The 27,234-nt window shown below is 43.0% G+C and overlaps 2 protein-coding genes across 2 annotated transcripts in view; both read right to left on the minus strand.

Annotated features, from left to right (window-relative positions):
• LOC138680758 (uncharacterized) lies at nt 1-25,648 on the minus strand. Its single transcript, XM_069768026.1, has 4 exons — nt 25,501-25,648; nt 1,506-1,579; nt 1,097-1,242; nt 1-968 (listed from the first exon to the last, which is right to left on the minus strand). The coding sequence occupies exons 1-4, from the start codon at nt 25,646-25,648 to the stop codon at nt 410-412; spliced, it is 927 nt and encodes a 308-aa protein (XP_069624127.1). The 3' UTR covers nt 1-409.
• SLC9A9 (solute carrier family 9 member A9) overlaps nt 1-27,234 on the minus strand; it is a 1,444,260-nt gene that overhangs the window by 863,538 nt on the left and 553,488 nt on the right. The gene's annotated exons all lie outside the window — the stretch shown is intronic.

A 27,234-nucleotide genomic window follows, 5' to 3' on the forward strand; every position in this document is an offset into this window, starting at 1 on the left:
GATAATGCTGGGGGGGCTGCCAGATTGGGACACTTCGACAATGGGAGTGTGGAGAGAGGAATGTGACGGTGATGGTGAAGGATCAATACGTAAAACAGGTGAAAGGGTGGAGAAAGAAAGAACGGGTGAACATGAAACCGGGAGTAGTATTGGGAATTTGGAAGATTTGAGGGGTGGAGTGAATGGATTGGGAGGCAGAAGAGGTGGTGGGAGGAGAAGAGGGTTGTGTTTGGGGCATGATGGGTGTTGAAGGAGACTGGTGGTAGTGGACAGGGCGTGGAAGCACGGATGATGTGGTTGGAAACTATTACGGGGGTGGATGTTAGTACGGGGGCAAAATGCTAGTACGGGGCAGGATGCTGGCACGGGGCAGGATGCTGGCATTGTATAGGAGGGGCAGGAAGGGGGCTTACGAGCTAACATGTGATAGAGCAGACTGGCACACTTGCATTACAGGCATCTGCTGGTCAGGAGATAGCTTATCTATGCGCTCGAGTACTGACTGGAAAAAGGAGTGGTTTGGAGATTTACCTGCATCTGAATGCATTTTTCCCAGGCGTGTTTGCAACTCAAGAATACTGTTACTGAGCAAATGAAATCCTGCGGTCGTTTGCTCAGAAAACAGTTTGAGACAGTTCTGGAAGGCTGCATTCAGATGCAAGAACTCAGATGAATAGCTCTTTTCCTGACCCCTCTGGCACGGAAGCCCAGAACCCACAGATGTTCTAGAAGTGGCAGCATCAGAGGGGTGGGGTAAAGGAAAAGCTATATCCTTACCAGCAGATTCATGCAGCGCAGTCGGCCACGATGCTCCAGCACTGGTGGATAGGACCGAAGGATCAAATGAGAGGGAAGGCTGGGAAGGCGCAGATGGGCCGGGACTGTCGAAGTGTCCCTCGGTGGCGAACTCCTGAGGGATCGCCCCAGAAGGGTTCAACACTGCAGGCTCCTGAGTGCTGCCAACGGTGCTGTAGAGTAATGAGAAAAAATATATAATTAATATATTGATTTTGCATGGCCCTGTCTAAAACAAAAAAGCGTTAGACATGTAAACATTTTTTATTAAAGGGGTGGGTAATATTTACTTTCTGCTCACCATCGTTGACCGGAGGAACGACAGGGCGTTTGCATATTTGTTCTTGCTCCTGCATCCTCCAGATCCACTCGGGGCCCACATCTCTTTGTTGAACTCCTTCTTGAAGCAATCCCTGACTGACCGCCACCGCTTGACAAATCTCTCGCCTGAAAAGTGAAAGCACAAATTGGTTAGTATACAACATTTTACATCCAGCAACATAACTGAACTGTGAATACTTACGCGCTTGATTCTGGGCCCGAACATCGAGGTCCTCCCAGTTGCCCACTAGTAGTTGGCATACTTGCTCCCTGAGTCAATGGGTCACAATTATATGTGTTGTGTGCAGTGTGATGTCGGTAATGATCTGTTTTTTCAGTGTTGTGTGTAGTGTGATGATGTGGTGCCGCGATGCATGCAAGAAACTTACCAATTGTGAGCCCAATCCAAGTATCTCTCCACCCCTTCGGTCTTCTTCTGGAAGCCCTTCTTCTGCTGCTGCAGCTTATACAAAAATTATATATACTGTTTATATATATATATATATATATATATATATATATGCATTTTTCTAATTTTGGATATAGACATTACCACAATGAATTTTAAACAGAGCAATTCAGATGCCGTTGAAGATCAGACTTTCAGCTTTCATTTGAGAGTATCCACAATAAATTGGATGAAGGGTTTAGTAGTGTCAGCTCCTTAACATCTGCCACCCTGTTTTTAAAGGGACCAAAAGTACCGTATTTTTCAGACTATAAGACGCACCGGACTATAAGACGCACCCAGGTTTTAGAGATGGAAAATAGGGAAAAAAAATATTTGAAGCAAAAAAGGTGGTAAAATATTTAATAACATAAACATACTATTATATGTGTTATTATATATAATAGTATGTTATGTTGGAAGCTGCGGGTACAAGATGGAGCTGTGGGACCAGTGTGGTGTCTGTAAAGTACTGTATGAAGATGCTGGAGGGTGAGTATAAGAATGGGGGCACAGGGCTTATATTTAATGCACCACTCCAACATTGAAAAATAACACTGGAGTGCTGCTTTGAGATCCTATTGAGAGAACTATATCTCCCAGCATGTCTTGCAGGACCTATGGCATGCTGGGAGTTATAGTTCACCACAGAAGTGGCAGAGTGCTTTATTGTGTGTTGTAGTGACTAACCTTTTAATTGTGGCAGCCAGCCACACTGGGGTGAGGTCAAATGCTGGAGCATCCCATCCCATGACACCACAGAGCGCTCCCTCTTATTGCCTCTTCACAGCACAGGAGTAAGCTTGGAGATTGTAGTGTGGTGTCTGCAGGACCTGTGATGACATCAGAAGAGGGAGGGCTCTGTGCTGCCATGTGATGCTCCAGCCCGCCCTCTTCATGACATCATACAGGTCCTTGTGCTGGAGCACTCAGCATCCAACACAGCCAGGCAGCCAGGTATGCAGGGATCTTGTCCCCTGCTGCTGCCTCCTCCACCAGACACACAGATCTCCCAAGCTGCTCCAGGAATCCAGCGCTGGGGAAGCCATGTGTGTCCCTGTGAAGGACTATTCATTTGCTGCTCCCGGCTCAAGGCTCAGCTGACAGGTGGGCAGGGAAGCAGCTAATGAATATTCACTGCACTTTAATAATCGGGACCATGTGGTTTCCTGCTGATTCCTGAAGCCCAGCAGGGACATTTTTTGGCCTCCTGCCTCCCAGTGCAATCCCACTCACTGCTGCCCCCTCCCCAAGTTACATCCCTACCATAAGACGCACCCACACTTTCCTCTCAAATTTGGAGGAAAAAAGTGTGTCTTATGGTCAGAAAAATATGGTAATTGGACAATTGACTCCAAGGCTATTTCATGGACAGGTGTGGGCAATCCCTTCGTTATGTCATTCTCAATTAAGCAGATAAAAGGCCTGGAGTTGATTTGAGGTGTTGTGCTTGCATTTGGAAGGTTTTGCTGTGAAGTAAACATGTGGTTAAAGGAGCTCTCCATGTAGGTGAAACAAGCCATTCTTAAGCTGTGAAAACAGAAAAAACCCATCTGAGAAATTGCTACAATTTTAGGAGTAGCAAAATCTACAGTTTGGTACATCCTGAGAAAGAAAGAAAGCACTAGTGAACTCATCAATGGAAAAAGACCTGGGCGCCCACGGAAGACAACAGTGGTGGATGATCGCAGAATAATCTCCATGGTGAAGAGAAACCCCTTCACAACAGCCAACCAAGTGAACAACACTCTCCAGGAGGTAGGTGTATCAATATCCAAATCTACCATAAAGAGAAGACTGCATGCAGAGGGTTCACTGAACGGTACAAGCCATTCATAAGCATCAAGAATAAAAAGGCTAGACTGCTAAAAAAAATCTAAATAAGCCAGCACAGTTCTGGAAGAACATTCTTTGGACAGATGAAACCAAAATCAAGATCTACCAGAATGACGCTCTGATGACGCGGGGGAGGGCTCCCAGAAGAAGACATGTCTGCTGCTGACTGTAGCTATCTGGCTGGACTGGCTCTGTGGCTGGCCTGGCTCTGTGGCTGGTAGCCTTGATTCCGCTGGCTGGCTGGCCTGGCTCTGTGGCTGGTAACTTGGCTACCGCTGGCTGGCTGGCCTTGCTCTGTGGCTGGTGGCCTTGATGTGGCTGGTGGCCTTGATTCCGCTGGCTGGCCTGGCCCTGTGGCTAGTAGCCAGACTTCCGTTGGCTGGCCTGGCTCTGTGGCTGGTAGCCTGGTTTCCGCTGGCTGGCTGGCCTGGCTGTGGCTGGTAGCCTTGATTCCGCTGGCTGGCCTGGCTATGTGGCTGGTAGCTTGGCTTCCACTGGCTGGCTGGTCTGGCTCTGTGGCTGGTAGCCTTGATTCCGCTGGCTGGCCTGGCTCTGTGGCTGGTAGGCTTGATTACGCTGACTGGCTCTGTGGCTGGTAGCCTGGCTTCTGCTGGCTGGCTTGGCTCTGTGGCTGGTAGCCTGGCTTCCACTGACTGGCTTGGCTCTGTGGCTGGCAGGCTTGCTCTGTGGCTGGCAGGTTTTCTGTGGCTGGCTGTCTTGCTGGCTGGTAATAAATGGATGGGGGCCTCACTGGCATTGTTTATATCTGTTTCCTGGGGGCTGGCCACTTGGATCTGAGCATGCTCAGACTAAAAAACCGGATGATCAGATCAGATCGTTTTTTTTCCAGATCCGACACATTCCGGCGCCCATAGACTTCCATTATAGCAAAAAGCCGAAAGCGCCACATCCGGCGCTTCCGGCTTTTTTGCCGCAGACAAAAAACATTACTGTAGATGTTTTCTCCAGACGCCGGAAACAAAATTTTAGCCGGATCCAGCCAAAACTGGAAGAAATGCAAGACCATGCGGCACAATCCGGCGCTAATACAGGTCAATGAGAAAAAAAAACGGTTCCGGCAGGAGATTTCGCCGGTTTTCCTACAAATAGCCGGAAAGTAATTACCAGCTTTTCAGTACTGATATTTACGAAAACATATTCAATGCAAATCAAACTTTCTGGGAAAATTTGTCAAAATTTTATAAGATACGGTCACCTGTAGTAAAAATCAACCATTTACACTATGGTAAAAAAAAATCTTAAAATACATTTTCAAATTCAGCAGAAAATGGTTTGCTGATTTAGTGTTTTTTGGGGGATGTTGATGGTTTGAAGGTTTAATTCTCTTTCTACTTAATTATGATAAGAAAACTCAGTAGGTGCCCTTGCCTTTGACAAGACAAGAAAGAATATTATTGCTAAATTGCAGGGAGATACAAAGGCTGCACTGCTGTGAGCCAACACCATTAGCCACACACTTTTGGCACCAATGCGCATCTCACATTGGTCTTTTCTGTCTATAAATTCTGCAACTAAAAACCTACGGGAAAGAATCTTTTAATGTGTTAAAACAGGAAATAATGGAGGGTTCACACCATGTTCCTCTCCTAGTTCAGCACCAAAGGCAGTAGCAGGAACAGGACAAGATGGAAGTGCATAACGGGAGGCCGTGGCCATGAGCCGGTGTCCCTGCTTGAGGAGGGGAGAAGAGTGCAGGGACACCGGCGTTACAATCTGTCAACTGTTGCAATTGACCTCTGAGAAAACACAACGTGTTCTTATGTGCACACACTATATGTCCGATTCAATAAAACTGGTGTTGAACAAGTAATGGACTGTTCTGCTGCCTTAATACCCCTAAAGACAACAATCGCGTAATATGTACAATAGCATGTGGTTTCATATGTAATATGAATAATGATGTGTGTCTTTCATGTTGTTTGATGGTAATGTACAGCATATAAGAATGTAAAGTGTTAATGCATAATGTGAGTGGTGTATAGTATAGGGTAAGCGCAGGGTTAGACCTGGGATAGTACTGTTCATATAGTTAAGTGACAACGGCATAGGACATAAGATAAGGACAATAGGTTTAGTCTATAGGATAGGACATAGATAATGGATAGAACTAGGCAAGTGGGTGGGGACTAGCGTAATTGAAAAGTGGGCACTTCCTGGTAGTGATTCAGATAGGGAAGTACAGTGACAAGGTCAAGTTCAAGAACAGTTGACTACTAGGGCTAGCATGTACCAGTTTTTCAAAGTAGTGGGAAGCCACACTGGAATCCCCAGTGGACCCTCCTGTCACGTCTGGAGCCCAATGTCTGGTATAGGGGCTGCCGGGCACATAGTGTCCTTTGGTGTACAGTGGAAGAAGGACAGGGACCCGTGTAGATGGAAGGTAATGGATCCCAGGTGAACTCCTGAAGTGGATAGGAAATCCCTGAGGCTGACAGTCAGTGGGCTTAGGAATAGTCCAGTGGTTCAGATAGGGAAGTACTGTGACAAGGTCAAGTTCAGGTGCAGTGGACTGCTAGGGTCAGCATGCGCCATCGTCCGAGGCAGTAGAAGGCCATACTGAGATCACTTGTGGACATTACTGCAACATTTGGAGCATAAGGCTCGGTCAGGATGTGGAATCACATGAAGGTAAAGTGGCTAGTCCTGGGTGCAGTGTTGGAGTGGACAGGAAATTCCTGAGTCAGTGGGCTAGTCCGGGAAGAATGAGTGGTAGGGCTGAAGATACAGTCATAGACAGGAGTAATATTTCTGTTGTACAAAATAGTGGTGTCACGAAGCAGCAGAGCTGAAGCGTGCAACCCCCACCAGGAGGCAATAGCGGGGAAAAAGGGCAGCACTCACACACACGTGGAACAGCGGAACAGCCACACGGGCGCCACAAGAAGGTAGAAGAGTCAGGCAAGCTGGGACGGCAACGGGCGGTCAACGCGGCAACAAAAGGGAAGAAATGGTACATAAGGTCATGAGCAAGCCAGAGAAGTCAGAGCCGGTTAGGAGCAGGAACAACAAAATGAGAGAGAACAAGACGGGTCAGAATCCAAGCTGAGTAAAGAACCAGGGGGACATCGCACGGAGGGTAGTTACTGTCATGATTCCAATGGCAGGGAATCACAAAAGGACAAGCACCAATGAGCTCTAGGGTGATGGAACCTGAGCTGACCGCGACCCTAAACCTGAACACACAAATAACAATAGCCGGGGAACGTGCCTACGTTGATCCTAGACGTCTCGCACCAGCCGAAGATCTAACTTCCCCTATTAGAAGAAACACAGACCTCTCTTGCCTCCAGAGAAATACCCCACAGAAATAGCAGCCCCCCACATATAATGACGGTGAAATGAGAGGAAGGCACATACACAGTATGAAAACAGATTCAGCAAAATGAGGCCCGCTAAAACTAGATAGCAGAGGATACAAAAGTAAACTGTGCGGTCAGCAAAAAACCCTTCAAAAAACCATCCTGTAATTACTTGAACTCATGTTCCAACTCATGGAACATGAGGAGCAATTACACCCCGCTAGAGCAACAAGCAGCAAAGAAACAATTAAATGCAAGCTGGACAAGACAAAAATAAAGCAAAACGTGGAACAAGAAAATCAAAAACTTAGCTTGTCCTGAAGATTACTGAAGCCAGAAGCTGAGGTAACAAAACACTCTGATAACCTTGATAGCTGGCGGGGAAATGACAAGAAAGCCCGGTTAAATAGGAAACTCCAAAATCCTAATAGAACAGGTGGACACCAGAGACAGCAGAACACAAATCACCCAGTACCATCAGTAACCACCAGAGGGAGCCCAAAAACAGAACTCACTACAGTACCCCCCCTTGAGGAGGGGTCACTGAACCCTCACGAGAACCACCAGGGCGACCAGGATGAGCCCTATGAAAAGCGCGGACCAAATCATCAGCATGAACATCAGAGGCAACCACCCAAGAATTATCCTCCTGACCATAACCCTTCCACTTGACCAAATATTGGAGTTTCCGTCTGGAAACACGAGAATCCAAGATCTTCTCCACAACATACTCCAATTCTCCCTCCACCAGCACCGGAGCAGGAGGCTCAAGCGAAGGAACAACAGGTACCTCATACCTCCGCAACAACAACCGATGGAACACATTATGAATAGCAAATGATGCCGGGAGATCCAAACGAAACGACACAGGGTTAAGAATTTCCAAGATCCTATAAGGACCGATGAACCGAGGCTTGAACTTAGGAGAAGAGACCTTCATAGGAACAAAACGAGAAGACAACCACATCAAGTCCCCAACACGAAGTCGAGGACCCACGCGGCGACGGCGATTAGCAAACTGCTGAGCCTTCTCCTGGGACAACTTCAAATTGTCCACCACATGACTCCAAATCTGATGCAACCTATCCACCACCATGTCCACTCCAGGACAATCAGAAGGCTCCACCTGACCAGAGGAAAAACGAGGATGAAACCCCGAATTACAAAAGAAAGGAGAAACCAAGGTAGCAGAACTAGCCCGATTATTAAGGACAAACTCGGCCAGCGGCAAAAAGGTAACCCAGTCATCCTGATCAGCAGAAACAAAACACCTCAAATAAGTTTCCAAGGTCTGATTAGTTCGCTCCGTCTGGCCATTCGTCTGAGGATGGAATGCAGACGAAAAGGACAAATCAATGCCCATCTTAGCATAGAACGTCCGCCAAAATCTAGACACAAACTGGGATCCCCTGTCAGAAACGATGTTCTCCGGAATCCCATGCAAACGAACCACGTTCTGGAAAAACAGAGGGACCAACTCAGAGGAGGAAGGCAACTTAGGCAAGGGTACAAGATGAACCATTTTAGAAAAGCGGTCACACACAACCCAGATGACGGACATTTTTTGAGAGACAGGGAGATCCGAAATAAAGTCCATGGAAATGTGCGTCCAAGGCCTCTTCGGGATAGGCAAAGGTGACAACAATCCACTGGCTCGAGAACAGCAAGGCTTAGCCCGAGCACAAACCTCACAAGACTGCACAAAAGAACGCACATCCCTCGACAAGGAAGGCCACCAAAAAGACCTGGCCACCAAGTCTCTAGTACCAAATATTCCAGGATGACCTGCCAACGCAGAAGAATGGACCTCGGAGATGACTCTACTGGTCCAACTATCCGGAACAAACAGTCTCTCAGGCGGACAACGATCAGGTTTACCCGCCTGAAACTCCTGCAAAGCATGTCGCAAGTCTGGGAAGACGGCCGACAAAATCACCCCATCCCTAAGGATACCAGTGGGCTCAGAATTTCCAGGGGAGTCAGGCACAAAACTCCTAGAAAGAGCATCCGCCTTCACATTCTTTGAACCTGGCAGGTATGAAACCACAAAATTGAAACGAGAGAAAAACAGTGACCAACGAGCCTGTCTAGGATTCAGACGCCTGGCAGACTCAAGGTAAATCAGATTTTTGTGATCAGTCAAGACCACCACACGATGTCTAGCACCCTCCAGCCAATGACGCCACTCCTCAAATGCCCACTTCATGGCCAAAAGTTCCCGATTACCCACATCATAATTCCGCTCAGCGGGCGAAAATTTTCTAGAAAAGAACGCACATGGCTTCATCACCGAGCAATCGGAGCTTCTCTGTGACAAAACCGCCCCCGCTCCAATCTCGGAAGCATCAACCTCAACTTGGAAAGGAAGCGAAACATCAGGCTGACGCAACACAGGAGCAGAAGAAAACCGGCGTTTAAGTTCCTGAAAGGCCTCCACAGCCGCAGGAGACCAATCAGCAACATCAGCACCCTTCTTAGTCAAATCCGTCAAAGGCTTAACAACACTAGAAAAATTAGTTATAAAACGACGATAGAAATTAGGAAAGCCCAAGAACTTCTGCAAACTCTTAAGAGATGCAGGCTGCGTCCAGTCACAAATAGCCCGAACCTTGACGGGATCCATCTCAATAGTAGAAGGGGAAAAAATATACCCCAAGAAAGAAATCTTCTGGACTCCAAAGAGACACTTTGAGCCCTTTACAAACAAGGAATTAGCCCGCAGGACCTGAAACACCTTCCTGACCTGCTGAACATGAGACTCCCAGTCATCAGAAAAAACCAAAATATCATCCAAATACACAATCATAAATTTATCCAGATATTCACGGAAAATATCGTGCATAAAGGACTGGAAGACTGAAGGAGCATTAGAAAGTCCGAAAGGCATTACCAAATACTCAAAATGGCCCTCAGGCGTATTAAATGTGGTTTTCCACTCATCACCTTGCTTTATTCGTATAAGATTATACGCACCCCGGAGATCAATCTTAGTGAACCATTTAGCCCCCTTAATGCGAGCAAACAAATCAGTCAACAATGGCAAAGGATACTGATATTTTACGGTAATCTTATTCAAAAGACGATAATCTATACAAGGCCTCAAGGACCCATCTTTCTTGGCCACGAAAAAAAAACCTGCTCTCAAAGGGGACGAAGATGGACGGATATGTCCCTTTTCCAAGGACTCCTTAACATAATCCCGCATAGCAGTATGCTCTGGCACTGACAGATTGAACAAACGACCTTTAGGAAATTTACTACCAGGAATTAAATCTATAGCACAATCGCAATCCCTGTGAGGAGAAAGCGAACTGAGCTTAGGCTCCTCAAAAACATCCCGATAATCCGACAAAAATACAGGAACCTCAGAAGGAGTAGATAAAGCGATAGAAATCGGAGGTGCATCATCATGAACCCCCTGACATCCCCAGCTTAACACAGACATTGTTTTCCAGTCAATGACTGGATTATGAGTTTGTAACCATGGCAGACCAAGTACTAGAACATCATGTAAATTATACAATACCAGGAAGCGAATCACCTCCTGATGAACGGGAGTCATACGCATGGTCACTTGTGTCCAGTACTGAGGTTTATTCATAGCCAAAGGTGTAGAGTCAATTCCCTTCAAAGGAATAGGGACTTTCAGAGGCTCCAGACTAAACCCACAGCGATTGGCAGATGACCAATCCATAAGACTCAGGGCAGCGCCTGAATCCACATAGGCATCGACGGAAATGGATGATAATGAACAAATCAGAGTCACAGACAGAATGAACTTAGACTGTAACGTACTAATGGCAACAGACTTATCAACCTTTTTTGTGCGTTTAGAGCATGCTGATATAACATGAGCTGAATCACCACAATAAAAGCACAACCCATTTTTCCGCCTATAGTTTTGCCGTTCACTTCTAGACTGAACTCTATCACATTGCATTGTCTCAAGTGCCTGTTCAGAAGACACCGCCAAATGGTGCACAGGTTTGCGCTCCCGTAAACGCCGATCAATCTGAATAGCCATAGTCATAGACTCATTCAGACCCGTAGGCGCAGGGAACCCCACCATAACATCTTTAATGGCCTCAGAAAGGCCATCTCTGAACTTTGCAGCCAGGGCGCACTCATTCCACTGAGTAAGCACTGACCATTTCCGAAATTTTTGACAATATATTTCTGCTTCATCTTGCCCCTGAGAGAGAGCTAATAAAGCTTGTTCAGCCTGAATCTCTTGGTTAGGTTCCTCACAGAGCAAACCCAATGCCAGAAAAAACGCATCCACATTAAGCAACGCAGGATCCCCTGGTGCCAATGCAAATGCCCAATTTTGAGGGTCACCCCGCAGGAAAGATATAATAATCGTAACCTGCTGAGCAGTGTCTCCAGAAGAGCGAGATTTCAAAGAAAGGAACAGCTTGCAATTGTTCCTAAAATTCAGAAAACTAGATCTATCTCCAGCAAAAAACTCTGAAATAGGAATTCTAGGTTCAGACATAGGAGCATGTACAACAAAATCTTGTATATTTTGAACCTTAGCAGCAAGATTATTCAAGCTGGAAGCTAAACTCTGGACGTCCATGATAAACAGCTAAGGTCAGAGCCATTCAAGGATTAAGAGGAGGGAAAAAAAAAAAATCAGCCAGGCTGCAATTAGGGCTAGGCAGCAACCTCAGAGGAGAAAAAAAAAAAAAACTTCCTCAGACTACTTTTCCTCCTACTTCAGCCCAAACATTTTTGGCCGGCTATACTGTCATGATTCCAATGGCAGGGAATCACAAAAGGACAAGCACCAACGAGCTCTAGGGTGATGGAACCTGAGCTGACCGCGACTCTAAACCTGAACACACAAATAACAATAGCCGGGGAACGTGCCTACGTTGATCCTAGACGTCTCGCACCAGCCGAAGATCTAACTTCCCCTATTAGAAGAAACACAGACCTCTCTTGCCTCCAGAGAAATACCCCACAGAAATAGCAGCCCCCCACATATAATGACGGTGAAATGAGAGGAAGGCACATACACAGTATGAAAACAGATTCAGCAAAATGAGGCCCGCTAAAACTAGATAGCAGAGGATACAAAAGTAAACTGCGCGGTCAGCAAAAAACCCTTCAAAAAACCATCCTGTAATTACTTGAACTCATGTTCCAACTCATGGAACATGAGGAGCAATTACAGTCCGCTAGAGCAACTAGCAGCAAAGAAACAATTAAATGCAAGCTGGACAAGACAAAAATAAAGCAAAACGTGGAACAAGAAAATCAAAAACTTAGCTTGTCCTGAAGATTACTGAAGCCAGAAGCTGAGGTAACAAAACACTCTGATAACCTTGATAGCCGGCGGGGAAATGACAAGAAAGCCCGGTTAAATAGGAAACTCCCAAATCCTAATAGAACAGGTGGACACCAGAGACAGCAGAACACAAATCACCCAGTACCATCAGTAACCACCAGAGGGAGCCCAAAAACAGAACTCACAACAAGTTACTAAGTCGGAGCGGGATACTGGGTGAGGACGGACACAAGGATACAGTACAGGGCAGAGGACGAATCAGGGTGTAATGGGGTCAGCTACTCTAGCCGAAGGCAGGAACTATACCTGACAAAGCCCACCGGCAGCAGTGGGGAGAAATAGCTGAACAGATACCAAAGAGACGCAGAGAAAGATAACCCACGCATGACCAGGCTGGGAAAAGATAACAGGTGGCAAAACTTGGCCTGGATCATGATAGTTGGAACTTTTAATGAATTTGACATATGGGCATAGCCATGCCTGTTTAGCTTCTTCCCACCTAAGTCCATTTTTGCACAGTTTCATCAAACTGCCCATGTTGCACATACATTTTCCTGGTGAAAACACTTTGATACATTACCCCCAACATGTGCATTCTGCACACTGTGACGTTATCAAAGAGGTGCCTCCAACATCTGATTTTGTAGGGACATAGCGCATTGGTAAGGAAAATGGTATCAATCGTCAATTTATTCTGCATGTTTCTAGGATGATTAACAAAGGAACACTGCAATGCAAAGTCATAACACTGTCACACCATAGGTTCAATATTGTTTTTTAGTAAGTAATTCAAACATTCACTGACAGAGCCTCTTGTGACACCTTATGTCTTCTTTATTTTTTACATGGGAGGAGACAATGATTGTATGGTAAGATTTTTCTACACAGGAAATGATCAAATAACGGCTTCAAAATGCAAACAAATCCCGTCCAGCAGATTCTCAGTAAACACTGTGCTGTGACATAACTTTTAAACTGTTAATTTATGCAATGCCCGTGGATCAATGTCAAGATTCAAAAAAATAATATTTCCAGAAATAATACTGTTCAGGACACTATATATACAGTGGGGCAAAAAAGTATTTAGTCAGTCAGCAATAGTGCAAGTTCCACCACTTAAAAAGATGAGAGGCGTCTGTAATTTACATCATAGGTAGACCTCAACTATGGGAGACAAACTGAGAAAAAAAAATCCAGAAAATCACATTGTCTGTTTTTTTATCATTTTATTTGCATATTATGGTGGAAAATAAGTATTTGGTCAGAAACAAAATTTCATCTCACTACTTTGTAATATATCCTTTGTTGGCAATGACAGAGGTCAAACGTTTTCTGTAAGTCTTCACAAGGTTGCCACACACTGTTTTTGGTATGTTGGCCCATTCCTCCATGCAGATCTCCTCTAGAGCAGTGATGTTTTTGGCTTTTCGCTTGGCAACACGGACTTTCAACTCCCTCCAAAGGTTTTCTATAGGGTTGAGATCTGGAGACTGGCTAGACCACTCCAGGACCTTGAAATGCTTCTTACAAAGCCACTCCTTCGTTGCTCTGGCGGTGTGCTTTGGATCATTGTCATGTTGAAAGACCCAGCCACGTTTCATCTTCAATGCCCTTGCTGATGGAAGGAGGTTTGCACTCAAAATCTCACGATACATGGCCCCATTCATTCTTTCATGTACCCGGATCAGTCGTCCTGGCCCCTTTGCAGAGAAACAGCCCCAAAGCATGATGTTTCCACCACCATGCTTTACAGCAGGTATGGTGTTTGATGGATGCAACTCAGTATTCTTTTTCCTCCAAACACGACAAGTTATGTTTCTACCAAACAGTTCCAGTTTGGTTTCATCAGACCATAGGACATTCTCCCAAAACTCCTCTGGATCATCCAAATGCTCTCTAGCAAACTTCAGACGGTCCCAGACAAGTACTGGCTTAAGCAGTGGGACACGTCTGGCACTGCAGGATCTGAGTCCATGGTGGCGTAGTGTGTTACTTATGGTAGGCCTTGTCACATTGGTGCCAGCTCTCTGCAGTTCATTCACTAGGTCCCCCCGCGTGGTTCTGGGATTTTTGCTCACCGTTCTTGTGATCATTCTGACCCCACGGGGTTGGATTTTGCGTGGAGCCCCAGATCGAGGGAGATTATCAGTGGTCTTGTATGTCTTCCATTTTCTAATTATTGCTCCCACTGTTGATTTCTTCACTCCAAGCTGGTTGGCTATTGCAGATTCAGTCTTCCCAGCCTGGTGCAGGGCTACAATTTTGTTTCTGGTGTCCTTTGACAGCTCTTTGGTCTTCACCATAGTGGAGTTTGGAGTCAGACTGTTTGAGGGTGTGCACAGGTGTCTTTTTATACTGATAACAAGTTTAAACAGGTGCCATTACTACAGGTAATGAGTGGAGGAAAGAGGAGACTCTTAAAGAAGAAGTTACAGGTCTGTGAGAGCCAGAAATCTTGATTGTCTGTTTCTGACCAAATACTTATTTTCCACCATAATATGCAAATAAAATGATAAAAAAACAGACAATGTGATTTTCTGGATATTTTTTTCTCAGTTTGTCTCCCATAGTTGAGGTCTACCTATGATGTAAATTACAGACGCCTCTCATCTTTTTAAGTGGTGGAACTTGCACTATTGCTGACTGACTAAATACTTTTTTGCCCCACTGTATATATATATATATATATATATATATATATATATATATATATATATATATATATATATATATATATATATATATATATATATATATATATATATATATCTAATATATAATTGCCTAGAATACTACTTCCTGCAATTTGTGCCAACTTCCTGTCCGGAGCTAATGTCCGGAGCTAATGTCCGGAGATAAGTGACGTCAACAGTGTCCAGTGTCTGATTGGTTGCCGCCTGCTGCGAGCGTCCAATCAGAAACGTGCCGTACTGTGACACACTCCGCCCGCCATTTTGGTGTGATTTTTGAATTTTTACCTCACAGCAAGTTTCTACTGCGTGGAGGCGGGCCCAGTGACGTTGCTCTTCAAGCTCCTGCCGAATTTCGTCAAAAAAATGATAAGACCATTTACCAAAACTATATATATTTAGTTGTGAAGTGGTTCAGTGACATTTTCACACCAATTTTGAACTTTTGTTTGGTGTTTTCTCCATATACTGCCTATTATTTTTGTTCTTTCTTACTATTATTTATTAATTGTATTATTCTTACATTTGAATAAATAAAGTATATATGGATTCTAGACTCCCGATTCTTTAGAATCGGGCTGCCATCTAGTATATATATATATATATATATATATATATATATATATATATATATATATATATATATATATATATATATATATATATATATATATATATACACACACAGTGGGGCAAAAAAGTATTTAGTCAGTCAGCAATAGTGCAAGTTCCACCACTTAAAAAGATGAGAGGCGTCTGTAATTTACATCATAGGTAGACCTCAACTATGGGAGACAAACTGAGAAAAAAAAATCCAGAAAATCACATTGTCTGTTTTTTTATCATTTTTTTTGCATATTATGGTAGAAAATAAGTATTTGGTCAGAAACAAACAATCAAGATTTCTGGCTCTCACAGACCTGTAACTTCTTCTTTAAGAGTCTCCTCTTTCCTCCACTCATTACCTGTAGTAATGGCACCTGTTTAAACTTGTTATCAGTATAAAAAGACACCTGTGCACACCCTCAAACAGTCTGACTCCAAACTCCACTATGGTGAAGACCAAAGAGCCGTCAAAGGACACCAGAAACAAAATTGTAGCCCTGCACCAGGCTGGGAAGACTGAATCTGCAATAGCCAACCAGCTTGGAGTGAAGAAATCAACAGTGGGAGCAATAATTAGAAAATGGAAGACATACAAGACCACTGATAATCTCCCTCGATCTGGGGCTCCACGCAAAATCCCACCCCGTGGGGTCAGAATGATCACAAGAACGGTGAGCAAAAATCCCAGAACCACGCGGGGGGACCTAGTGAATGAACTGCAGAGAGCTGGGACCAATGTAACAAGGCCTACCATAAGTAACACACTATGCCACCATGGACTCAGATCCTGCAGTGCCAGACGTGTCCCACTGCTTAAGCCAGTACATGTCCGGGCCCGTCTGAAGTTTGCTAGAGAGCATTTGGATGATCCAGAGGAGTTTTGGGAGAATGTCCTATGGTCTGATGAAACCAAACTGGAACTGTTTGGTAGAAACACAACTTGTCGTGTTTGGAGGAAAAAGAATACTGAGTTGCATCCATCAAACACCATACCTACTGTAAAGCATGGTGGTGGAAACATCATGCTTTGGGGCTGTTTCTCTGCAAAGGGGCCAGGACGACTGATCCGGGTACATGAAAGAATGAATGGGGCCATGTATCGTGAGATTTTGAGTGCAAACCTCCTTCCATCAGCAAGGGCATTGAAGATGAAACGTGGCTGGGTCTTTCAACATGACAATGATCCAAAGCACACTGCCAGGGCAACGAAGGAGTGGCTTCGTAAGAAGCATTTCAAGGTCCTGGAGTGGCCTAGCCAGTCTTCAGATCAAAACCCTATAGAAAACCTTTGGAGGGAGTTGAAAGTCCGTGTTGACAAGCGAAAAGCCAAAAACATCACTGCTCTAGAGGAGATCTGCATGGAGGAATGGGCCAACATACCAACAACAGTGTGTGGGAACCTTGTGAAGACTTACAGAAAACGTTTGACCTCTGTCATTGCCAACAAAGGATATATTACAAAGTATTGAGATTAAATTTTGTTTCTGACCAAATACTTATTTTCCACCATAATATGCAAATAAAATGTTAAAAAAAAACAGACAATGTGATTTTCTGGATTTTTTTTTCTCAGTTTGTCTCCCATAGTCGAGGTCTACCTATGATGTAAATTACAGACGCCTCTCATCTTTTTAAGTGGTGGAACTTGCACTATTGCTGACTGACTAAATACTTTTTTGCCCCACTGTATATGTATATATATATATATATATATATATATATATATATATATATATATATATATATATATATTACCAAAGAATTTGTGATTGCAATCATTTTCAGGAAGAAACTGAGTATTATCTGACAGAATTGCAGGGGTGTCAATACTTTTGGCCACAACAGTGTATCAGTGTATATATATATATATATATATATATATATATATATATATATATATATATATATATATATATATATATATATATATATATATATATATATATATATATATATATATATATATATATATATATATATCTACTATATAAAGCTGAATGTGTGTGTGTGTATGTATGTGTGTATGTCCGGGATTGGCATCTGCACTATCGCAGCTACAGCCACAAAATTTTGCACAGTCACACGTCTGGACCCCGAGAGCGTCATAGGCTATGTTGTGAGGTCAAATATTAACCCCGCGCTTTCCAATTCACCAAACAATTTTGCCCCTATCTACATAATGGGGAAAAAAGTGAAAGGAAAAGTGTTGGAGGCGTCGCAGCTACAGAAACAAAATTTTGCAAAGTCACACGTCTGGTCCCTGAGAGCATCATAGGCTATGTTGTGAGGCGAAATTTTAACCCCGCGCTTTCCAATTCACCAAACAATTTTGCCCCTATCTACATAATGGGGAAAAAAGTGAAAGGAAAAGTGTTGGAAGCGTCGCAGCTACAGCAACAAAATTTTGCACAGTCACACGTCTGGACCCCGAGAGCGTCATAGGCTATGTTGTGAGGTGAAATATTAACCCCACGCTTTCCAATTCACCAAACAATTTTGCCCCTATCTACATAATGGGGAAAAAAGTGAAAGGAAAAGTGTTGGAGGCGTCGCAGCTACAGAAACAAAATTTTGCACAGTCAGACGTCGGGACCCTGAGAGCGTCATAGGCTTCGTTGTGAGGTGAAATTTTAACCCCGCGCGTTCCAATTCACCAAACAATTTTGCCCCTATCTACATAATGGGGAAAAAGTGAAAGGAAAAGTGTTGGAAGCGTCGCAGCTACAGCAACAAAATTTTGCACAGTCACACGTCTGGACCCCGAGAGCGTCATAGGCTATGTTGTGAGGTGAAATTTTAACCCCGCGCTTTCCAATTCACCAAACAATTTTGCCCTTATCTACATAATGGGAAAAAATGAAAGGAAAAGTGTAGGAGGCAAATTGACAGCTACCAGATGTGAACAAGGGGGACTTAAAGAATGAGAGTGATGGCGCCAAAGAGTATATACCGGACAGTTGCTAAGGTGGGGCCTCGACATGGGATAATCACCACACACGGGGATATGAACACACACAAAATGCGCCACACACTACCACGTGCTTGAACACATATTACCCTCAGCACACATTTCACCACAAATACACCAACCTCGCCACATAAAAGTCAAAACACAAAAGTCGCCACTCAAAACTCGCCACGCGCAGAACTCGCCACATGCAAAAACTAGGCTCCTGCAAAACTCGCCACAAGTGCAAAATTCTCCTCATGAAAAACTCGGCACACGCAAAACTTGCACACGCGGAAAAATTGCCACATGCACAAAAGTTGCAACACATGCAAAAGTTGCCTCACATAAAACTTGCACATACTCAAAAGGCACCACACAATACTCGCAACGCGCAAAACTCGCCATGCACAAAACTTGCTGCACACAACTTGCTACACTAACCTGTCACATGCAACTCGACACACAAAAAGTTCCTACACGCATGTTGCTACACAAAACTCATCTCAGAAAAGTCGCTACATGCATGTCGCCACACGCAACTCAACACACACAACTTGACAAACGAAACTCGCCCTAAAACACACGCAAGTCTGGTATTATCCTTCAAAAATAAAAATCTGATTAATAAGCAGACAAACTACAACAATTGCACCATATAGGAAATACGGCAGCTGTCAGTCACATGACCTGTCTATTATGTGTATGTGTGAGCTAATATATACTGCCAGGGGGAGGGCTTCCTGTTGGCCGGGGATTTATCAGGCTGCCAATTTAGCTTACAAATACTGAGGTAAAAATACTGAGCAAATAACATGTGAACGAGGTCTAATACAGGAGGAGATGACACACAGGTATATACTATATACAGGGGAGATGACACACAGATATATACTATATACAGGAGAGATGACACACAGGTATATACTATATAGAGGAGGAGATGACATATAGGTACATATATATACAGGAGGAGATGACATACAGGTATATACTATATACAGGAGGAGATGACATACAGGTATATGCTATATATAGAAGATGACATGCAGATATATACTATATGCAGGAGGAGATGACACTCAGATATATACTATATACAGGGGAGATGACACACAGGTATATACTATATACAGGAGGAGATGACATACAGGTATATGCTATATATAGAAGATGACATGCAGGTATATCCTATATGCAGGAGGAGATGACACACAGATATATACTATATACAGGGGAGATGACACACAGGTATATACTATATACAGGAGGAGATGACATACAGGTATATACTATATATAGAAGATGACATTCAGGTATATACTATATATAGGGGAGATGACACACAGCAGGTATATACTATATACAGGGGAGATGACATACAGGTATATACTATATACAGGAGATGACATACAGATGTATACTATATATAAGGGAGATGACAAACATGTATATACTGAGGTGATGAGGTGAAAATGAGAGGTGTGAGGTGAAAATGAAAAGGTGTGAGTGCAAAATGAGGAGTGAGGAAAAATAGTGGAGTGATCAGAAAATGACAGATGTGAGGTTGAAATGACAAGTGTTAGGGGGAAATGAGAGGAATGAGGGAGAAAATGAGAGGTGTGAGGGAGAAAATGAGAGATGTGAGGGGGAAAATGAAAGATGTGATTGGAAAAATGAGAGGCGTGATGGGAAAATAAGAGAAGTGAGGTGCTATAACTAACCACAGATATTTACTATGCCCAGGCAACGCCGGGCTCTTCAGCTAGTTACTAAATAAAACAGATAACTAATGTCAAGGATCTCAGTGTAGAGTGGGTTGTTTTTCTTGTATATATATATATATATATATATATATATATATATATATATATATATATATATATATATATATATATATATATATATATATATGTATGGTAGACACATAAATTATACATATGATCACAGACAAATTTTCTACCGAAGAATTATCTTGATAGAAACAAATATGTGACATTCACTGGAACCTTCCCGATTAGTCATTTCACATCATCATCGCATTGTTTTGCATTTGAGAAATGCCAGATGACGACACTCAGTAAACTCATTATTTCCATATAAACTGGAAATAATCGCACCCAAGAACAGCTTCTATTTCATTGTAATCGTGATGACTGAAAATGATCCAAAAAGCACATGAAGCACACTACAGATGCAGGCCATGTGATGTGGTTTAAAAAAAAAACAAAAAAAAAAAAAACAGTGAAGTTTTGTGTTTTTTGTGTTGTGATTGAATAAAAAAAGAAAAGTATATATATATATATATATATATATATATATATATATATATATATATATATATATATATATATATATATATATATATATATATATATATATATATATATATATATATATATATATATATATAGATTCAAAGAAGCTTTATTGGCAGGCCCAAATACACATCAGTTATGCCAAAGCAAGTGTATAAAGGCAATAGGGATAGGGACTGTGGGGATGTTGGGTAGGAGCTGTAGGGAAGGTGGATGGGGGCAGATCCATTGTGGGGGCTATAGTCCATGGCATAGGGGAGGTGGATGGGGGTGGATCCATTGTGGGGGCTATAGTCCATGGCATAGGGGAGGTGGATGGGGCAGATCCATTGTGGGGGCTATAGTCCATGGCATAGGGGAGGTGGATGGGGCATATCCATTGTGAGGGCTATAGTCCATGGCATAGGGGAGGTGGATGGGGCAGATCCAGGGTGGGAGCTATAGTCCATGGCATAGGGGAGGTGGATGGGGCAGGTCCAGGTTGGGGGCTATAGTCCATGGCATAGGGGAGGTGGATGGGGCAGATCCATTGTGGGGGCTATAGACCATGGCATAGGGGAGGTGGATGGGGCAGATCCAGGGTGGGGTCTATAGTCCATGGCATAGGGGAGGTGGATGGGGCAGGTCCAGGTTGGGGGCTATAGTCCATGGCATCATAGTTCTCTTTCTTGCAGTCTATGACATTCGCTCACATACCGCGCTGCTATCTCAACTGCTCTCTCTTCTTCTCCCAGCAGGATATATGTTTTCTCTTCCTCCTTCATGGTGATGAAGTCTGGGAAGAGATGTGAGAGTCTCCTGAAGTGAGTGTCCCTCACTGCTGAGTATTTGGAGCAGTGTAGCAGGAAGTGGGTTTCGTCCTCTATGGCCTCCTGGTCACAGTGTTGGCACAGTCTTTCCTCCCTGGGCTTGTAGGTCTGCCTGTGTCGGCCACATTCGATGGCCAGACTGTGGGCACTGAGTCTATATCGTCTCAGGATCTGGTGGTCTCTGGGGTCCGGTAGTTTCTCCAGATATGGGGCCAGTCTGTAGTCTCTCTGTAGGCTCCGGTACATGGTCAGTTTCTGTGAGCTGATGATATAATTCTTCCAGTCACTGACATACCTCTCCTGGCCTTCGTCTGCCATCTTCCTAATTCCGGCTTTTGTCAGGTTGTTGTGATTGGTGTTCTGGTCCGGATGGGTTTGGCTGGGCTGTTCCGAGGGTTCTGGTTTTTCTGTTTCACCTACATGTATCAGGGCTTTATGGTGATGGGAGCTTGGATTGCTCCTATGCAGGTGAGCCCGGAATGACAGCGCCCTCTTTAGAACTGTTAGGTGTAGAGGGAATCTGCCCAGCTCGGCCCGACAGGCACTGTTGGAGGTGCTCCGATGGACCTGGAGAAGGTGCTTGCAGAATTCCAGGTGGAATATTTCTGTTGGACTGGAATCCCACTTTGACCAGTCTGGGTAGGTGTGAGGACCCCAGACTTCGCTGCCATACAGGAGGATTGGGGCGATGATGGAGTCGAAGATTTTTAGCCAGACCCTCACTGGTGGCTTCAGATGGTAGAGTGTCCTTCGGATGGCATAGAAGGTTTTGCAGGCCTTGTCTTTCAGGGTCTATATGGCTTGTTTGAAGCTCCCTGACCGGTGAATCTCTAGGCCCAGGTAGGTATATTTGTCTGTTCCTGTGAGGTCGTAGTTGTTGAGGATAAATGTTGGGTGTTGGTCTGATCTTCTCTTTCTCCTCTGGAACACCATGGTGTTGGTTTTCTTTAGGTTGACCGGTAGAGCCCAGGTGGAGCTGAATTTCTCTAGGATTTTCAGGTTGTCCTGGAGGCCTTTCTCGGTTGGTGACAGCAGCAGCAGGTCATCTGCATACAGCAGGAATTTCACCTGAGCGTCGTGGAGGGTGAGACCTGGTGCTGAGGAGGATTACAGGGCGGTAGCCAGCTCGTTGATGTAGATGTTGAAGAGCGTTGGCTTAGGCTGCAGCCTTGTCTGACTCCGCGGCTCTGCTGGAAATAAGCCGTTCTTTTGCCGTTCACACTCACGCTGCAGCGGTTCTCGGTGTAGGAGCTTTTGATGACATCGTAGGTCTTTCCTCCTATTCCACTCTCCAGCAGTTTCAGGAATAAGCCCGGGTGCCACACTGAATCAAAGGCCTTTTTAAAGTCCACAAAGCAGGCGTATATGTTCCCATTCTTTGTATTGTAGACGTGTCTCTGAATGAGGCTGTGCAGAGTATAGATGTGGTCAGATAGATAGATAGATAGATCGATAGATAGATAGATAGATAGATAAATAGGAACAGCATCAAATACTACCTACATATGAAAAAAACATTAAAAAAAAAAAATAACCAAAATGAAATTTTTTTTTTATATCATTTGTTTCATAGGATGGGACACCTGGGAAAAAGAAAGAAAAGAAAAATATAACTTTCAATCCAAAAGGATTCCCATATAAAGACAAATAAATGAACAATCAGGAGAAAAAACCTATGCACTGCATACCAACTCAAAGGAGGGGAGGAGATCGTGTTCGATTATTAAAAAAGAGGGAGCTGGAATGGATAATGAGATTAAACACACTCAGACCACATGGTCTAAATGTGGATTTTAAATTAAATCAACTTATCTAGAATGCAGTGCATAGGTTTTTTCTCCTGATTGTTCATTTATTTGTTTTTATATGCGAATCCTTTTGGATTGAAAGTTATATTTTTATTTTCTTTCTTTTTCCCCAGGTGTCCCATCCTATGAAACAAATGATATAAAAAATTTTTTAATTTTGTTTATTTTTTATTTTTTCTCCTTTTTTTATGTTTTCTTCATATGTTAATATTGATTGAACTGTATTGTTCGTTTCTTCTTCTATGGCAATGAAATGATCATAATAAAATTCTATTAGCAACTCTAAACTTCTGGACATTTGCTTGTATATGCACTAGAAGATAATTATTATATGGTGCCATTAATTTGTGGTCTTTTTGTGGTACATGCAGTGACATTGAGAAGCATGGGGGCTTACCCGCCTCCTGTTATCTCTATGTCTATGCATTGGAATGGGAGACCTGTTCACCATGGGTCTTCCCAGACCTAGTATCACTTTTACGGACTTATGTCCTGACCCTGTATTTTAGTGGCACTTATTTATCTGCTCTGTTAGAGAATTTCTTGCTGCAAGTTTTGATCTAAAATATTATACACTATGTCCATATAGAATAATTTGAGTCTATTACAAGGCTTTATTATTGTTTATTTTTTATTGGTTCCGTCTTTTGTATGCATATCTAGAATAACAATGTCATGCCTAATATGGCGCTTTGTCTTCAATATTGTTCAGCGCACTTATATATCTAAATACTGTTGGTTTTATTAAGTACAAGCGCTATTTATATATGGAGTGGGCATGTTATACCTCAGTTAAAATGGCGCCTTGCTCTCTGAATGCGTACTGCGCAACTGTGCGCCTAAGCATTGTGGGATTTGGACACAAACGTCACGGACATGCGCAGTCGATGCGCTAGGACGCCGAAGTTTCAGCATACATGAGGAATGTGTTTTTGTCAGTCTGATCTAATTTTGTTTCATGGGATGCGACACCTGGTTTTTGTAATTTATGTAATTGATCATTTGTGGAGTTTTTATGATTACTACACTTTATTCACAATATTTTGTATATATGAACTTTGAATCCTAAAAGATTTTCCGAATATGCACTGATGCACTTTATATTTCACCTGTCACTCATGCACTTTTTATCAGAATTTTATTATTATTTACAATGATTGTATTAATGAGAAATGTATGTGTTTCCTATAAAAACTAGTCAATTCTATGTATTCACTGCTTGAGAAAGGATACTATATCCGAAACGTTGCCATGCCGTTTGGGCAATAAAGTCCACTTTTTTTCAGTTTTTGTGCGGTTTTCCTTTTTTTTTACATATATATATATATATATATATATATATATATATATATATATATATATATATATATACACATATATAAGCTTAGGATCATAAAGAACAACATTTTAAAATCATATAGATAATATTACCAGTACTACTTTGTACGGTGAGCTGTGACAACAGACATCCGTTAGATTTGTTAAGGTAAATGAGAAGTCGAGCATGTGCATTCTAGCTTGAGTTTTAAAGGGGTTGTCTGGTCTAAAATTATAAGTCTGCAGTCACTCTATGTGACTGCAGACTTGTGGATCCTCATATATCGTGCTAGTGAGGATTCTCCGATGCCGGGAGTGAGCGGTGATGTGACCATGAGCATGTAATTTGCATACCTCCAGTCATATTTCGACTAGACTATATCCGGCCTCGCTCAATACACTTGCGTGTAGTCAGCACGTAACTGCTTGTATACAATAACATACTCATGGTTACATCCCCTCCTATAATGGTGCTGGAGAATCCTCACAACATACAGTCTGCGCGATGTGAGGACTTACAAGTCTGCAGTCATGCAGAGTGACTGCAGACTTGTAGTTTTAGACCAGGCAACCACTTTAAAGAGGACCTGTCACTATTTCAAAAGTTGACAGTTTTTCATCTTATTTTATTCTTATTACTCTCTTGAGCATATACAGTATTTTGTTTCCTGTTTTAAATCCGCCAATCGATTTCAGCGATCTGGCCATTTTTGTTTAGGAGATGAATCTGTTAATTTTCATGCTTTTTTTTTTACAAGGGGGCGTTACTCACAGGGTAATGCAAAGCAGTCTAAAGCCCCGCCCCCACGGAGTTCCCTGAGCAACACCCTTTTGGTAAAGACTATAAAAACTAGCATATCGGAGGTACTAAATAAAAGGGCCTAGATCTATGGAACTGTATGGTGGATTTAAAAAAAGAAAAAAACAGAATACTCAGTGGAGCAGCAGGAACCTGGCCACATCTGACCTGGTAACTGGCCCTCAATACTCACAGATGATTGTATCAGATGTAGTACACACTAGAAATGAGATTTTGTCGCTTCCAAACTGCACTAGTAAAATAATGGCTTGATCTGAAGTCTTTGCCATCAGCGCCTCCCTCTCATAAACACAAAGTTCTTGTATGGCTTGAAGTGCCATTGTATTGATGCTTCATTCGAGCTGATGCATTCCAGTATATCACATGCAACTGTACATATGAAAGCAAGCAAAAAGGAGGGTTAAATTATAATTCCCTCCATCTGGTCATTTACTTATCACTTGATTTACTTCTGATGCAGAAAGCAAATTGTGCTGATGTTTCCGTACAAGAATCAATCTGAATCCAGCTAAACATCTCCGCTGTATACTAATTGTAGGCGCCTAAGCACGGCATGCAGCTGGTCCAGAGATTTCCCCTGTAAGAATTTAATGCAAACTTACAATTAGACAAAATGTTCCATGAAAATTATGGTCTGTGATATTTTTGTTTTTCAATAGCACCCAATTCTTCTTTTAATTTGCACCATTTTTTAAAGTCTATTTTATACGTTTATCTGTTTTGTTTTCAATGTTCACCATTGAGCGAGGAAATTAGGGTTTCCAGATGCTTTGGGGCAGATTTAGCAGTTGCGACTTTTCTAAAAGCTGCAAACGTTGTCACAAATGTACTCCTGTGTCCCCCTGTAGTGATTTTATGCAAGTCACATACTTTGAGAGCATTTTTTAGGCCATTTTGCAAAACGTGGGACTTTTTGAACTAACAAGTCGCAAAAATTGTTACTATTTTTAACTTTGCACGAAATTCATGAACGATTTTGAAGAATATGGCACAAAAACAGCAATAAATACGCCCCAAAAGAGTGCAAAAAATAGGAAATTGATAAATAAAACTGCAAATAATGAATAGGGGCTTACTTTTTGTAGTCTATTGAAAGGCCAAGTGTACTTAAAGAGGATCTGTCACTAGCATACAATATTAAACAGGTCTTGGACTTTTTGAGGCTGATGTACTTACTTTGAAAATGAATATCATACTGATCATATAGTCCTTATATTAATGTAAATTGACAGAGCAGACAGTCAGTCATTGCATGTCTCCCATTTTTAATGTACCCTTTATTTATAATAAACGCTGATGGTAGATTCTAGGGGAAATCTTTGGCTAGCCTGTACATCTTAAAGGGAACATCTCACCTGAAAAAAAAATGCTATTGAACTGCAGATATGGGGTTATGAACCTGCCCGTTGCCGACATTTAGACCCACGCACCTGGGAAGAAATTAATTGTATGCTCATCCCCTCCCGCCGGGCCTCTCTGGTGTAAGGGGAAATCAAAAATATAACGTTTGGCACAGTGCGGGGATCCACCCACTCAGGAATAAACGGCGAAAAAAGTTCAGCTTTCCTTATCATGAAAACACAGCTCTGGAGCTTGCACCTCCAGGACCACCCAACACTGAATGAGCCAGAGAGCTGGGCATTTATCCTCTGGACTGCGCCCACTCTACAGCTGTTCACTCAACCCAGCTCTAAGCATGGCCGATTAACCCCTCTCAGCACTTAGTGTGCTGGAGTGTTATCCCAAGTTCATATCACTGAAGCTAACAACCGCAGTGATACATATCTCCCCTTCAGTACTTTGCCAGCGACATGCGGATGTATGTGCATGCATCGTTTTGACGCACCTGCCGTCCGCACAAAATGCAACTTGTTGCCTTCCCGTGCGGTCGGTGGGAGCGTCAAAA

Source organism: Ranitomeya imitator, chromosome 5, assembly GCF_032444005.1.
Source record: "Ranitomeya imitator isolate aRanImi1 chromosome 5, aRanImi1.pri, whole genome shotgun sequence".
Lineage (NCBI taxonomy): Eukaryota > Metazoa > Chordata > Amphibia > Anura > Dendrobatidae > Ranitomeya > Ranitomeya imitator.

Coding starts and splice junctions, on each gene's coding strand:
- LOC138680758 (XM_069768026.1), bottom strand. CDS start 25,648: ATGGCACTTCAAGCCATACAAGAACTTTGTGTTTATGAGAGGGAGGCG. Junction 1,580..25,500: donor TACATCTGATACAATCATCT/GTGAGTATTGAG, acceptor TTTTTGTATAAG/CTGCAGCAGCAGAAGAAGGG. Junction 969..1,096: donor CGTTCCTCCGGTCAACGATG/GTGAGCAGAAAG, acceptor ATTACTCTACAG/CACCGTTGGCAGCACTCAGG.